Source organism: Seriola aureovittata, chromosome 4, assembly GCF_021018895.1.
Source record: "Seriola aureovittata isolate HTS-2021-v1 ecotype China chromosome 4, ASM2101889v1, whole genome shotgun sequence".
Taxonomy (NCBI): domain Eukaryota; kingdom Metazoa; phylum Chordata; class Actinopteri; order Carangiformes; family Carangidae; genus Seriola; species Seriola aureovittata.
The window spans coordinates 6981791-6995324 of NC_079367.1; the positions used below are offsets into that span (position 1 = coordinate 6981791).

The 13534-nt window shown below is 44.5% G+C and overlaps 1 protein-coding gene across 2 annotated transcripts in view; it reads right to left on the minus strand.

The window, feature by feature from the left end:
• The window catches only part of LOC130168071 (large neutral amino acids transporter small subunit 4-like), a 31184-nt gene that overhangs the window by 8784 nt on the left and 8866 nt on the right, over positions 1-13534 (minus strand). For both annotated transcript variants that reach the window (XM_056374652.1, XM_056374651.1), the window contains exons 3-8: positions 12544-12766; positions 12392-12447; positions 12100-12176; positions 2485-2577; positions 2171-2304; positions 1566-1777 (exon numbers count right to left, since the gene is read on the minus strand). In XM_056374652.1, coding sequence (XP_056230627.1) covers positions 1566-1777; positions 2171-2304; positions 2485-2577; positions 12100-12176; positions 12392-12447; positions 12544-12766 — 795 coding nt within the window. The remainder of the gene's footprint in view (positions 1-1565; positions 1778-2170; positions 2305-2484; positions 2578-12099; positions 12177-12391; positions 12448-12543; positions 12767-13534) is intronic.

Here is a 13534-nt window from a genome sequence, read left to right on the forward strand (position 1 = left end):
ACAGACGGAACATGTCCAGCTGTTATGAAACCAACCATGAGCATCCTGACTGCACTCCAAACACACACACACACGCACACACACACACACACACACACACACACACACACACACACACACACACACACACACACACACACACTTGCACTGGCTGATACTTCACTCCACAACAATGCTCCTCTACAGCTCCCCACCGACATACCACACACCTGCCGGGCAGATTTTCTAAGAACGGGGTCCGAACCGATTCCACGGTCCATTTGGTACAAAAGAGGCCGAGACACCCCCCCACCCCACCACTACTACCAGGCCACGGTGTGAGAGCCAGGACGGCCCGAGGAGGGCTGGAGGTGTAGGGGTAACAGAGGTTAGCCCAGCAGGGATGTAGGGCAGAGGTAAAGGGGTAATTTAGGGGCACCACAGGGATGTAAGGGGTAGTTGTGTAGATGTAGGTCAGACCCTGAGGTTCTGTGTTGCTCACCGCTAAGAGGAAGAGGTGAAGCTGCTGACTTTCCAACCACATGTTAAACTGATTTACACGCAACAGTTCCCTGAGAGGAAGACTGTTCACGACACTGAGGTCCGCTGTATTTTCCATGTGAATGTGGGAGTTTGAATGTTCGAGTTACACAAAATAAAACTCATCTTTTAAATCTTCTCTTCTTTAGACTCAAAATCTTTAAACATGAGAAAGAATGAAGATAATTGATTTTCATGTTCACCAACGAGCCGCTAACTATCTGCTGTCCTGTCCTGTGCACGTTACTTGCACTGTGTTCATCAGTTGTTTTTGTTCCCCATATAAAACAGCTGCCTGTTGCAGCTGGGAATTAGGTTAATGAGAGTTTAGTTTTCCAGAAACAGAAGGTATGCATGAAAAGAGGCCAAAGCGTTAACGTAGAGTCAGGATTCTTTGTGGATTAGTCGTTACGAGTTACAACCTTCACATAACACGCTCCACTCAGTCCCTCAACAGTGCAGCATAATGTATCTAGTACTTCATAACCTCCTGTTTTGTCCACACAACGTCCTTCTTATTGTATCTGTATCTTATACAACATACAATAATGTTTTACAGCCATTTTGTGTCGGCTTTGCATCGGGCTGTGTGTTGAATCAAACTGTGATGATAACAGCTCCTCATGTTATTCTGCTTCTGTTGTCTGGAAAGCTTTTTGTCCGTCACGGGGCTTTCAGACGGACCTGGCACACGGGCCGCCAGCTCTGCCGCTCAGTTCATTCACAACGCCGACCCGAGCGGCAGACTGACTCGAGACGCTCGGATGAATATTCATAAGCTGGCATAAGGGGAGACAACAAATAGTGGGACTGCCTTTTGCTGAAGACTGAATCGTTTGAGCACAAGAGACACTTCTGTTGATTTTATGTGTTTTTTTTAAGATCTGTTTGGCCATTTGGATTTCCTCTCTCTCACAGACTCAGATGTCAGTGACACTCTCTCAGCAGCATGTTGGGGATACTGAGAGAAGCTGTGAATGTGCTTTACTTTCACTAGCACCTCACTACAGGCTCCGAACATTACGGGAACATGTTTCAGGACTTACTCTCCTCCTGGCCCTTGCACTTGACCTCCAGGTCGACGGTGGACAGGCACAGCTTGCTGGCCTCCTGCGTGGCCAGGTCTTTGGTCGGCTGGTGCTGCTGCTTGATGGAGTTGCCCACACTGAGGCGGCGCCCCACAGTGGTCACCTGCCGGTAAAACTGCTTCCCCGTGATCTTGTGGTCGAAGCCCAGCCAGCTGAACTTGATCTTCACCCTGAGGAAGAAGACGCAGACGTCATGTATGAAAACAGGAAGAGGAAAACATGAGGGAGAGAGATAATGTCAGCGGACAGAGAGGAAAAGATCCAGGTGAATGAGAGCAAAGCCGACTGATCGTCTGGCTTTATGGTCTTTCCTGTCTTTAGGGCTCACTTGGCCTCTGCTGCATTACACTGGGATTTACTGCACATGAGTGTGTACATGTGTGTGTGTGGTAACGCGGTGATCTCTGTGGAGAATGCAGGCTGCCTTGGCTCAGTCAAGAATCCATTTGCAGGAAGTATAATCTGAGGTTAGCTAACAGCATTACAATAGCTGCTTAGCAATGATAGCTGGAGGCCTCGCAAACGTTTATATGCAAGGACGAGCGCGTGTCTGTTTATCTTACGTGAAATCCATGTCTTCCGGGCCGGGGAAGGGCTCCAGGGGCCAGTTGACGAAGCAGTTGAAGAAGACGAGGCAGGCGCAGCCGGCCCAGACCACCAGGATGGAGATGAAGGTGGCACCCAGGTCATAGATCACCTGCAGGCGGGGAGGCGGCACCCAAACACAATACATCACAATGAAGAATCAGCGACACATGCTGTTATAGCAGCGTAATTCTTTCTGACTTCATGTTCGAGGAGGATGAGGACGGATGAATGAATCTTTTGGGGGTAAATGAAGAATTAGCTGAAGTGAATGACTCTAAATTAACGTTACCTTAATGCCGGGGAAGGTGACGGCAGAGGAGGCGTAGGATCCAATCATCAGGGCGATGAAGGTCGACCTCAGGTCTCCAAACATGCTGGGGAGCTGTGGAGACAGAAGCAGGAAACAAATAAGGTTATGACCTTTTATTTATTTGGATGCCCATTAGCCACTCAAGTAAACATGACGTCATAATGCAAAACAATAATGTGAATTAAAATCAAAGACAAAAGTACGGTGGCCCTTAGAGTTCAACACACTGCAACTTAAAGAAAACACATGCAAACGGACAAAACAACACGTGTGCTGTAAATAATCAGGAATGTTTCCAGGGATTGCATGGATGTATTATGATACACACACTTCAAGTGTTCAAGGCTTTTAACTTCAAAAGTCACAAAGCACATGTGTTGTCAAACTGATGAAGATGTATTCTGAATTTTCTTGTGCTCTGTCTGTTGTGAGCGCTCAGGGCCACCGTACAATCCGGAACAAGAAAATAACAACAAAAACTAACAACAGTAAAACTATAATGATAACGATAATAACAACAATGACACGTTCCAATGCTAAACAGTCAGTAAAACATTTGATGCGGCTCAAAAACAACAAACAGAGACTGAATAAAATGAATTAAATGAGGTAAAAACAAAGAAACATGATCATAATGTCAGATATTATGTAGCAGAACATGTCCTATTTGCAGAGGGGCTGGTGTTCTGTGGCATTAGTGCCACACACACAAACACATGATGTTTACAGATTCCCCGAGAACACGTCGTAATCTCGACCTCTTTATGACGTCTGAATATGATTTAAATCATCGTGAAACACTATTAGCCCGAGGCCTGAAAGAGAAAAATCAATTATCCACTTTCCAGCAGAAGCACAGACTGGTCATGAGCTCCTCAGATTTCACTGTGGGAGTAGAGAGAAAAACTCCTCCTCAAGTGTGTCAACCCGCTGCCACCAGAATAAAGTGGCACAGGCTCTGCACGCCGGGCTGCAGCATTCAGACAACAAGTTCATTCTCCTACAAATTCAAAGTTTAATGCATGAGCAAAAAAACACACGTTTGCTTAATTCAATAAACAGAGTCTTTTTGTGTTCATGCAGCTGTTTAACTTTGTTTTAGCATTTACTGTTTTTCTGTAATTGCTCTGTGGACAGAGCGTTAGCTTGCACGCTAATATTGTCACATTTTCCTCTTTATTCAATCCACTAAAAACCTACAGAAGATCACTTTTGCACACATGCAGGGAAATGCTTCACGCTGCTGCTCTACATTAGAGGTTATTGATAGGCTTATGGCCACAGCGAGTGCAGCAGCGCTGCTGCCTGCTGCGGGGGGGTTTCTCACACTGTTTTTGTTCCAGGGTTTGAAGCAGTGCAGAGACAGAGCAGCAGCCAGAGAGTTGTCTTGCATAATGAAGCTCAACCCGAGACAAGAGCACACGTTGTTCTTAACTGGGCTACTTCAAACTGTAAACAGCCCTCTTCAGGAAGTCAAAAACAAAGCCCCCAAAAAAAAAACGGCAACACAGAGCACAAGAGCAACATGTGGCTCCGAGATTTATCACCGATGTCGATGTGATGTTTAACGGATGCCATCTGGAGAAGATAGTTTTAACATGGAGGGGAGGAACGCAGTGAGTGAATCATTCAGAGGGCGAAGGGAGTTTAAAATTAGGGTGTAAATATTATTATGTGTGATAAGCTGCACAGCTGCACTGAGCGTTCCCTCTCTCATTGTCCTCATCTGTCCGTCCACCCTCCATCACTGTGCGTGTTCACCACAGGGGTACAGCTTGTTAGTTCGATGGTTGAACCCTCTCACCCCGCACGGACGTCACTCCCCGCATTAATTGGACAAAAGGTGAGCTACCGAAATCACTACGCCCACATCCAAAACAACAGTTCATCCACTGTTTCTCTGGAGCGCCAGTCGACCGCATGAATCCAGTTATGACACTTTACAGGAGACGTCTGACTGACGGCAGCGGGGGTTAGACGGGTGACCTTTGGCCCAGTTAGAGGGAGCGGAGAGGAGAGGAAGGGAAACACAAACGAACCAGCTCAGCTTGTGTCTAGCTCAGCAGACTCGCTGTGGTCACGACGAATCAAGGACAACTCATGATATCTATGCAGTGTCAACAGGTTCAGATCTCCCCACTGGTGCTCTGTCACTTCCTCATCCATTAGTCTGTGATGACGGCTCTTTTTTTAATGTCCAGTCTGTTGTGAGAGCTCTATTAATAGAATAAATCTTGGAAAGAAGTGGGTAAACTTTAGAGTGACTGTATGAAAGTTATTACAGCGGGAAAGATGGAAAGTGTAATCTTTCTTTTTGGCTGAGGATACCACAGATATCGGCTTTTATTTATTCCCTATTTACTTTGAATCTGCCGCCATTTTTATTTGAGTGTCTGAATTCTGAGTGTGTATGTGTATCCACTACATAGTGTCCTCAAACGCTCCACAATGGACTGAAAAAGTAGTGCACATGGCGTATGCACTACTTTCTGCTAACAATCCCACAATGCAATGCATTTTATGGATTTTTATTATTTATTATCAATTTATTATCAATTGTGTTGCGTGTTTGTTTTGTTGTTATTTTACCCCACTTTCATATCTGTAGTGTATTTTGAGTTTATGATGATGACAGTTGACTGTTTGTGGATAAGTCGGTCTGTAACTTCTCTGTCAGTCACCTCCACAGTGTCACTGACAGACCCGGGCTTGTTTATTCTCTCTGGGAACAGGTTAATACAGCAGGAGCACTGCTACCACTGGCAGTCATTGCTGCAAGCGCACGTGCGAGTAGGAAAACACAAGAAAATCACGTGGGCAAAACGGTGCACCACAACCACAACCCGTCCCGTCTGTGTGAGCAGAATCCACATCCAGTTCCTTGTGATACTAAAGCTCTTACGTCACACTGGGAGGGAAGTGGGGAGGGGTTTCTCTGGGTTACTAGGTCTGGGTCACAGTCAGTTGCTGAGACCTCTGCTTCCCGAAAAAAAAAAACATGTCACAAACCAGTTTTGGTGACTAATGGTGAAAGAAGGAAGTAGGGATTAATGGGTTCAGCAGCGTGAGGATGAAGTGTGAGTGAGTGTGCCGATGGGAGGAGCTGCTGTCAGGACTTGACGGGCAGCAGATAACAGTGTTTCTGTTGCTGGAGTCAATAACACATCAGTCAAGCGGACAGGTACGTTTGTGACTGTTAAACACTGGAGGACAAAGACTCCGCTGTGGCTCCAGGTGCCAACAGACACAACGATCGACTGCGTGCACAGTAACTGTACACAGTGACAAAACAACAAACATTACTCATGTTACTGCCACGAAATATGTGTGAAATGTTGTACATTTGACCATGCAGGTGATCATTTAAGCCTATAAAAAACCCCCAGCTCTTATACATACATATACAATACATTTTCCATCATGTTCTCGCTCATGAACCTGAATTCTACAAATGCCTTATACATGTAAATAAGACTTTAGCCACGCTAGCAAACCTGTACTTTAACATAGCTGTGCTTTGAGCTGGTCTCTCAGAGCTCGCTAGTAAGACCTCAGATGAAAAGTCAGAGGATCACCAGACTCATTACAGTCCCTCTATCCAACATGGATATCACCATGCTAGCTAAAAATCTCCTAATCCCTGTGAGGCGTAAACAAGATTTTCCCTCAGAGAGCAGCAGCCTGTTGTGGTGGATTTCCAGTCATATAAGGAATGTGTTGCCTGTGTTTCTCAGATGTTTATGGTTCTTAATCGGAGGCATCTCAAATGTTTGTTCTGGAAGTTTTACCATCGCTTTCAGCTTTCTACCTCATTAAACACAGGCTTTACCAATCGCTAACTACATCTATTAATCTCCTGATATCAATTACATCATAAATATCGATTTCTCTTTGGTGGGAATGATGAAAGAGAAAAATAGAGAAAACTCCGGTGAAGACACCTCTTCTAAAGCAGTAATGCTCGCCATCTACTTTGTTATTGCCTCTTCCCTCAATAGCTCTTTTGTTAGCTCACAGTGTATCCATGCAGAGAGCGGGAAGGTACACACACAGAGAGATGGGCTCAGTGTTTGGACAGATCTATTTTTAGGTTCAGAGCAGTCACCTGGAGATAAGAGATCAGGGTTCGGTAGCGGGGTTCAGTTCGTAGCAGACTGTGCAGATGCAGAAGGGTTGGTGGGGGGGTTGTGTGTTGGCATTTGTTGTAATTACAAAAAAAAGAGTAATCACAATATCTACTGAGACACAAAGATGCTTAATAGGAAGAGAGAGTCGATCAATGTGTTTTGTTTGAACAGCATCCAGGTAATTCAATATTTAATACAAGCACCACTGTGTGTCATGACTCCGAGTGACAGTTTGTTCAGGGTTATGTGGTAAATTGCATGTGTGAACGAGGTTAACATGAACAAACGTTAAACAAAAATCTAAATATGAAGTGTCTAAAATCTTTTTGGTATTAATTATGTAGACATATGAAACAAAGCTCTTGCACAAACTTGCCTTTTTGACGACTGAAGACGTTTAAAAACACTCCAGCGGCTCTTGGGCCTCTGCCAGAGTGCTCTCGAGCAATGTTAAGTGTTTTTAAATGTCCCTGGATTTGCCAATAAGAGGACAGATTGTTAAAGGGCTTTACAAACAGCAGCAAAGCAGTGAAGGATGTTAAACCCACCTGAACTCTCGCTGTAAAGATTTATGCACTAATTCTGTAAATAACCTGTAAATATGATGGTTGTAAATGATGTATTTGAACCTTTTGGTTAAAAAAAACTCATTCAACTCAACCTGTGAATTAGAAAATGTTATCATGCTAACACTAAACGGTTGGTTAACACTGTACTTGCTAATCATCAGCATGTTTACTATTTTCATTGTGAAAATATTAGCATGCTAATCTAAGCATTTAGCTCAAAGAGGCTAATGATGAGATGAATTGAATCTGTAAATATGATTATTGTTAACGAGTATGATGTATCTAAACCTTGTGATAATAAAGCTAAAGCTAATAAGAAAAAGTTAGCATGCTAACACTAAAGGGTTGAGCATGGTAAACATCGTACTCACTAAACATCAACATGTTACCACTTCCACTTTGACCATGCTAGCATGCTAACCTGAGCATTTAGCTCGGGGTAAGCATATTGCTAGCATGGCTATACACTATTGACAATTGTACTGTCAATACTGTAACACATGTTTAGCAATATTTACTTTAAGTAGCCACATGTGAAACCTGTTCAGCTGTGGTTTGATCTTGTTGAGGGAGATGACCGATTGTTATCAGTTCAGGCAGAGGAGATGAATGCTGTGAGCGCTCTACACCATGTGACTCACTTCTTTATAATGAGCATATTTGCTTGTTGATATGTCAACAGTGATTCAGGCAAAAATGACATCTTTTCTACAGCCTGGTCTAAAGTCTGTTTTAACTCTCGTCTCGTTGCTGGTGGGATGTTCTGAAGGTAATATACGTAATGTGTAAATGTGTAAAAGATGGTATGAGTAAACATTTTTTTATGAATGAAATTGAATCTATCTTATTTCTAAACAGTTTCAATAAAGTTTCCCCTGTGACTGCAAACTTTCTGGCTGCCCTGCACTTCCTCACATACATCGGGGATGAGATTGTGCGCTGAGGTGTTGAAAATGGCAAAGGAAAAGGCTGAGTGTGAGGTGACAAAGAGAAAAAAATGCTGAGCCTGAAGCCAGGCGGGTGGGAGAGAGAGAGAGAATAAAAAGGGGAAACTGGACAGAGCCATTTGCAAGGAAAGGAACAGAGAAATGAAATAAGGAAGGAGCGTTTGCTGCAGCAAGTGGAAACTCCTGCCGCTGGCTCACTAAGAACCAGCTCTGACCGGTCCTGTCCTGACGCACAGGATGAGACTCCATCCATCAGAGCGGCCAAGTAGGGCCGTAAGATTAGCAAACACCAGCTGACGAGCAGCAGGCTGCATACCTCCATCGACCTGACGTCATGTTGTCCTCCCTCGTATTAGAAGTTTTATATTTTAGATTTTAACACCTAAAGAAAACAAGAAATAAGTTGTGGAAATAAGGGTGGGGGTGTTTCTGAAAGGGTGTTATGACCCCTCTGTGCCTGGAAGGGATTTACAGTCACGGAAAAAAAAAACCTAAAAACTACGAGCTGCCAGATTCACACCACTACGCAAATCCACATACACACAAGCCCGATATCAACAACTGCTGCTTGTGTGTAGCCGGCTCCAATCTCATATTTCTGCGCAACTCTTGACCTTTGGCATTCATTCATCTTTTTCTCCCCCCCACTTCTCCCCTCTGTTGGTCACATGCAGTAAACAGAGCATATACTGTCCTTCCTCGATCCCACACAGCCATCTCCTGCATGGTAAAAATAGTCCGCAGCCTGAACTCACAGCCGTGTTGCTTTCATCCCCTTCACCGGGCAGAATGAAGTGCTGTGTGTGCGGTTCATACGTTTTCCAGCTAACAAGCCCCACCTCAAAGGTAAAAGCTCATTCATCAAGGAGAAAGTGTCCAGAACATTTAGATTTCTCAACTAAAAAGCGCATTGATGGTGGGTGGGTTGGAATCAGTCAGACCATCAGTCGACCAGCGAGCGGGCGCCTAAGAAGGCCGCCAGATGGTCCGGTGACACAGAAAAAAAAAAAGGGGATTGGGAATAATGGAAATACACATTACATGGCATCAGACAGAAAGTAGATTAAGGCAGAGAGCAGCGCTTCAGACGAGGAGACCAAACCCAGGAAGCAGAGGGGGCTCCAGCACGTGCGACGAACGAGTCGAAGAACAAGAGGAGGAGCTTCATGTGACGCTGTGGGAGGATTTGTGTGTACATGTGTGTATATGTGTGTGTACAAGGGGGTCTGTGATTGTATTTGCTGTAACATGAAGCTGTTTACAAGCTCAGAATGAGACGAATGAAGAGCAGAGAGCGAATTAACCACCCCTCCTTCCTCCTCCTTCCTCCCTGTTTTTTCCCTGGTTGGAACAGTGAGTGCTGAGTGTGCATCCACAGGAGAGAATGAGGAAGTGAAGCAAAGAAAGATAAAGAGAAGGAATAACAAAGGAAGAGTGGGAAGGAGCCAAACACACAAAGAAAAGAAAGCAAAGTGGTGCAAGAAGGAGATTAAAGAAATCTCTGGTACTGGTCCCGTACAAGTGAAAGACACACTAAGCACTAAGCGAGCTGGGTGGGTCACCTCGACCTGAGGAGTTTCAATAACCCATCATGCCTGAGATGCTGCGTCAGAGACCCCCCACCCCCCACCCCCCCCCTCCTTCTGAGACATAAAGGTTACACGTTTCTTAAAATAGTTGTTTTTCTCAGTAACAGCCCCCTGACCCAGAGATTCAGGAAAGGGCAGGGAAGAGGGAAAAGTCCGAGTATCCACACACACACACACACACACACACACACACACACACACACACACACATCAGTAGCATAAATTAAACATTTGCTGAGGCCTGCAGGGAGCCGTATACTGTGGACTAGAGGCGCTCCACAGCTAAAACAACACACAGTCAAACGCATAATAAAACACAGTACATGTACAGTAACAGTACAGAACTCTCTCTCTCTCTGTCTCCCTCTCTCTCTCTCTCTCTCTCTCTCGCATGTACACGAGACAGTTTTGGCAGCTGTGTGCAGGTCCGGCCTTGCAGAGCGAGAGCAGCTGAAACTGGAGAAGACAAAAACAAGCAGGCTGAGACTAAAGACTGGGAAGCTGTGAGGGTGGGGGTGGGGGTGTGTGGGGGGGTGTCAGTCTGGGTCCCAGTAGGCAGCCTGAATAGGAAACTGAAAAGCATGGGTGTGGAGACACACACACACACACACACTCACACACACTCAGTTCCCCTGTCGCTGCTTCCTGTTTGTCTCCTCAGTGACAGTCTGTCTCAGCTCTCTCTGTGTTTGTGATAAAGTAACAGACTGTTCAGCAACAGAGTAACACACAGTACACTGAACAGTCCACCTCTCATTTGATGGACACGATGTACAAACTGTACAAACTGTATCTAACAAACACACACACACACACACACACACACACACACACACACACTGGTCATCCATGTGTCCTTGTGTGGATAAAATAATAATGAGGACAGGTCTTTTTTTGGCTCCCAGCCAGAGCAGCAGAGCAGACGTGAATAATAAATGACTAATATAGACGTCCTCTCTTTTAACCACTCTCTCTCTCTCTCTCCCTGTGTGTGTGTGTGTGTGTGTGTGTGTGTGTCTCTCTCTCTCTCTCTCTCTCTCTCTCACGGCCTCCTCTCTTGTGATGCAGCACTTTCTCTGACGGATGAGATCACCCTGACCACTAGCTTTCCTCGTCTACTCCATCCTCCATCCCTCCCTCGCCTCCCGTCTACGAGTCACTGCTCATCTTTTTCTCCCAGCGGTCCCCTGTCAGCTGTCCGGCCGTTTTTTCCGCTTTATCTCTCCTCCTCCATCCATCTTTGTTCTCTCTCTCTCTAATGCATCTGTCTCTCTCTCTCTCTCTCTCTCTATCCACTGACCTTCTTCTTTCTGCTTCTCTCCACTAGTGTCTGATGCTGTCCCACTTCACAGCGGTGCTATAATCCGCTCTCCTGCCTTTCTTTCCTCTTGTGCCTCCACTAACCCTCCCCTCATATCACATCTGGGATTTATGCTAGCCTGTTATGCTGATACTGACGTTATATAAAAAATGTATTAAAAATATATTAAAAATGCTTAAAAATTAGTTTTTTACTTTTCTCTTCTTTTCTTTTCTTCTGCAAACCTTCTTTTCTTGGTCGCACCAGAAAGTGGAAGCTGGTTTCAGTAAATGCTAACACACTAGCTAGCTGTAACACGCTGACAGTAGCCAGAAAAAATAGCATCCCAAGCTAGCTGACTTGCTACCACTTAGCTTGCCACCAGTTAGGAAGCTAGCTAACTAGGAGGGTAGTACAAAGTTGACGGTACAACACAAGCTAGAATGATATGCTCCTCTTTTTTTGGATTCTTGGCTCAAATGTCAGCTTAGCCTTTGGTCAGTGGCACAGATTTGCACGTTAAAGTTCCCCAAAGATCGACTCTACGGAAAACTCGGTACGCAATTACTTTGCCTCCATGTTGAGATCTATTAATTCTACTGGAACAAGTTAGGGAAGTCACGATTTACCCCTGTCAACGTTAACCATGATATTTAAAAAATTAAATGTTGATATTGTGATAATAATACACACATGATAATAAGGTGATATATGGGTTGTCTTTTCACTATTCATTAAGTGTAAATGTTCTTTACTTCTGAGCGGTTACAGACTCACTTTCCAATCCGCCTACACGCGTATTTGAGAATTAATTTTCCAAAAAAAGAGACGAAACACACAATAAACAAAGCTAAAGAAAGGAGACTGATAGCATTATTAGCATAATCATTATCATTATGTTTTCTTCTGATATCGCGATAATATCATTATTGTGAATTCTTTTGGCCACGATAATTGTGAAGTCGAAGTGGCACCATCTGACCAGTTAAACCAAGCATCAGCTATAAGCATCTTAAACCTGAAAATATAAGCATTGTAATCTTTGTAAAGCTTACTACTCACCGTCAGAGAAGTGAAGGTCATGCACATGCCTCCGAACCCATTCATTGCCAAAGCGAAGAAGATCAGTATGGACAGATCTGCAGGAGAAAGAGTGATCAGTGATGTGGTGACATCCTATTTGTTTAAGTGGCACCGCTGCATCATTACACCGTATACACCTCTGTGTAAATGTGCATTATGATATTACTCACCTACAAAGGCGCCATGATTGAGAGCAGTGTGTGAGGCAGCGTGGACATAATGCATGATGCTGTTAAAGTGATGTATGTGAGATGACATGAGAGATACGTACTGTTGGGATCGCTGGCTCCGTAGGCGATGAGCAGGCAGGAAAAGGCAAAGCAGGCGCTGGGAACACATGAAGTAACGAGTATGAATAAGGGGAAGACCACAGGCCGCAACTGTCCCACACACATCTTGTCAGATTTTCTGATCCAGCCTCACCTGCCCAGAAGCCTCAGCTTCCGTGGTCCATATTTGTCCATGACAATGCCCATGGGCAGAGTGATGGCCGACAGCAGGAAGGAGCCCACGGTGAAGGCCAGGTTCAGCATCTCGTCTTGGTCCTTGCAGATGGGCCAGCCGTTCATGTCCAGGTACTCCTCCTCCTCTGTGGCGTGATTCTCAGGGGAGGACGCGTTGGAGATGTTGAAGCTGGAGCTGTTGTCTGGAGGGTGAGAAAAATGAGAGAGAAGAGGGGGAAAGATTAGATTAGATCCGATCCGTCAAATGTAGATCTTAAAGCTTTATAATTATGCTGGTGGTTACGAATGACAGTGAACCATCACTCGTTCGGACTCAAATTCTGTTTTTCATTCTATTTCTGTCACTGTAAGCATGTTAGCATGCTGACGTTAGCATTTAGCTGTGCCTCACGGAGCGACTAGCATGGCTGTAGACCAGCAAAACATATGATCTATATTCAAAAACATGATGCATTTTTATACGTTAAACAACCCAATGGTATATAAACAAGTTATATCTCAGACTGCAACTTTAGAATTCACACATCGATGCATTAGTAATAATAATCCAATAATTTAATAAATATAATAATATAACATTCTGAAAGGGGCTATTCTGTATTAGTATACTTTCACATTTGACACTTTACATATACTTTACTGATAATACATTTGTATTTCTATATCTATACAGGACTAGGTATAAACCTAGTACATGGCTGGACCATGTATGGGTGTCAGGGCTTAGAGCTACGCCTCCTCTTACAGGCAGTCGGGCAGTCACCCAGCCGCCCCGGCTTCCTGACTAATCCGGAGCTGCAGCAAAGCAGAATTGTGCTTCCAGTTCACTGAGCTTTGCCTCCGTTAAGCCAAACAAACTGCATTTATTACATTTAGCCTTATCGTTAAGTTGGCAACACTGCGGGCTGTAAACGTTAATAGAAACTGTTTGCGCGAGGCATGTGACTGAC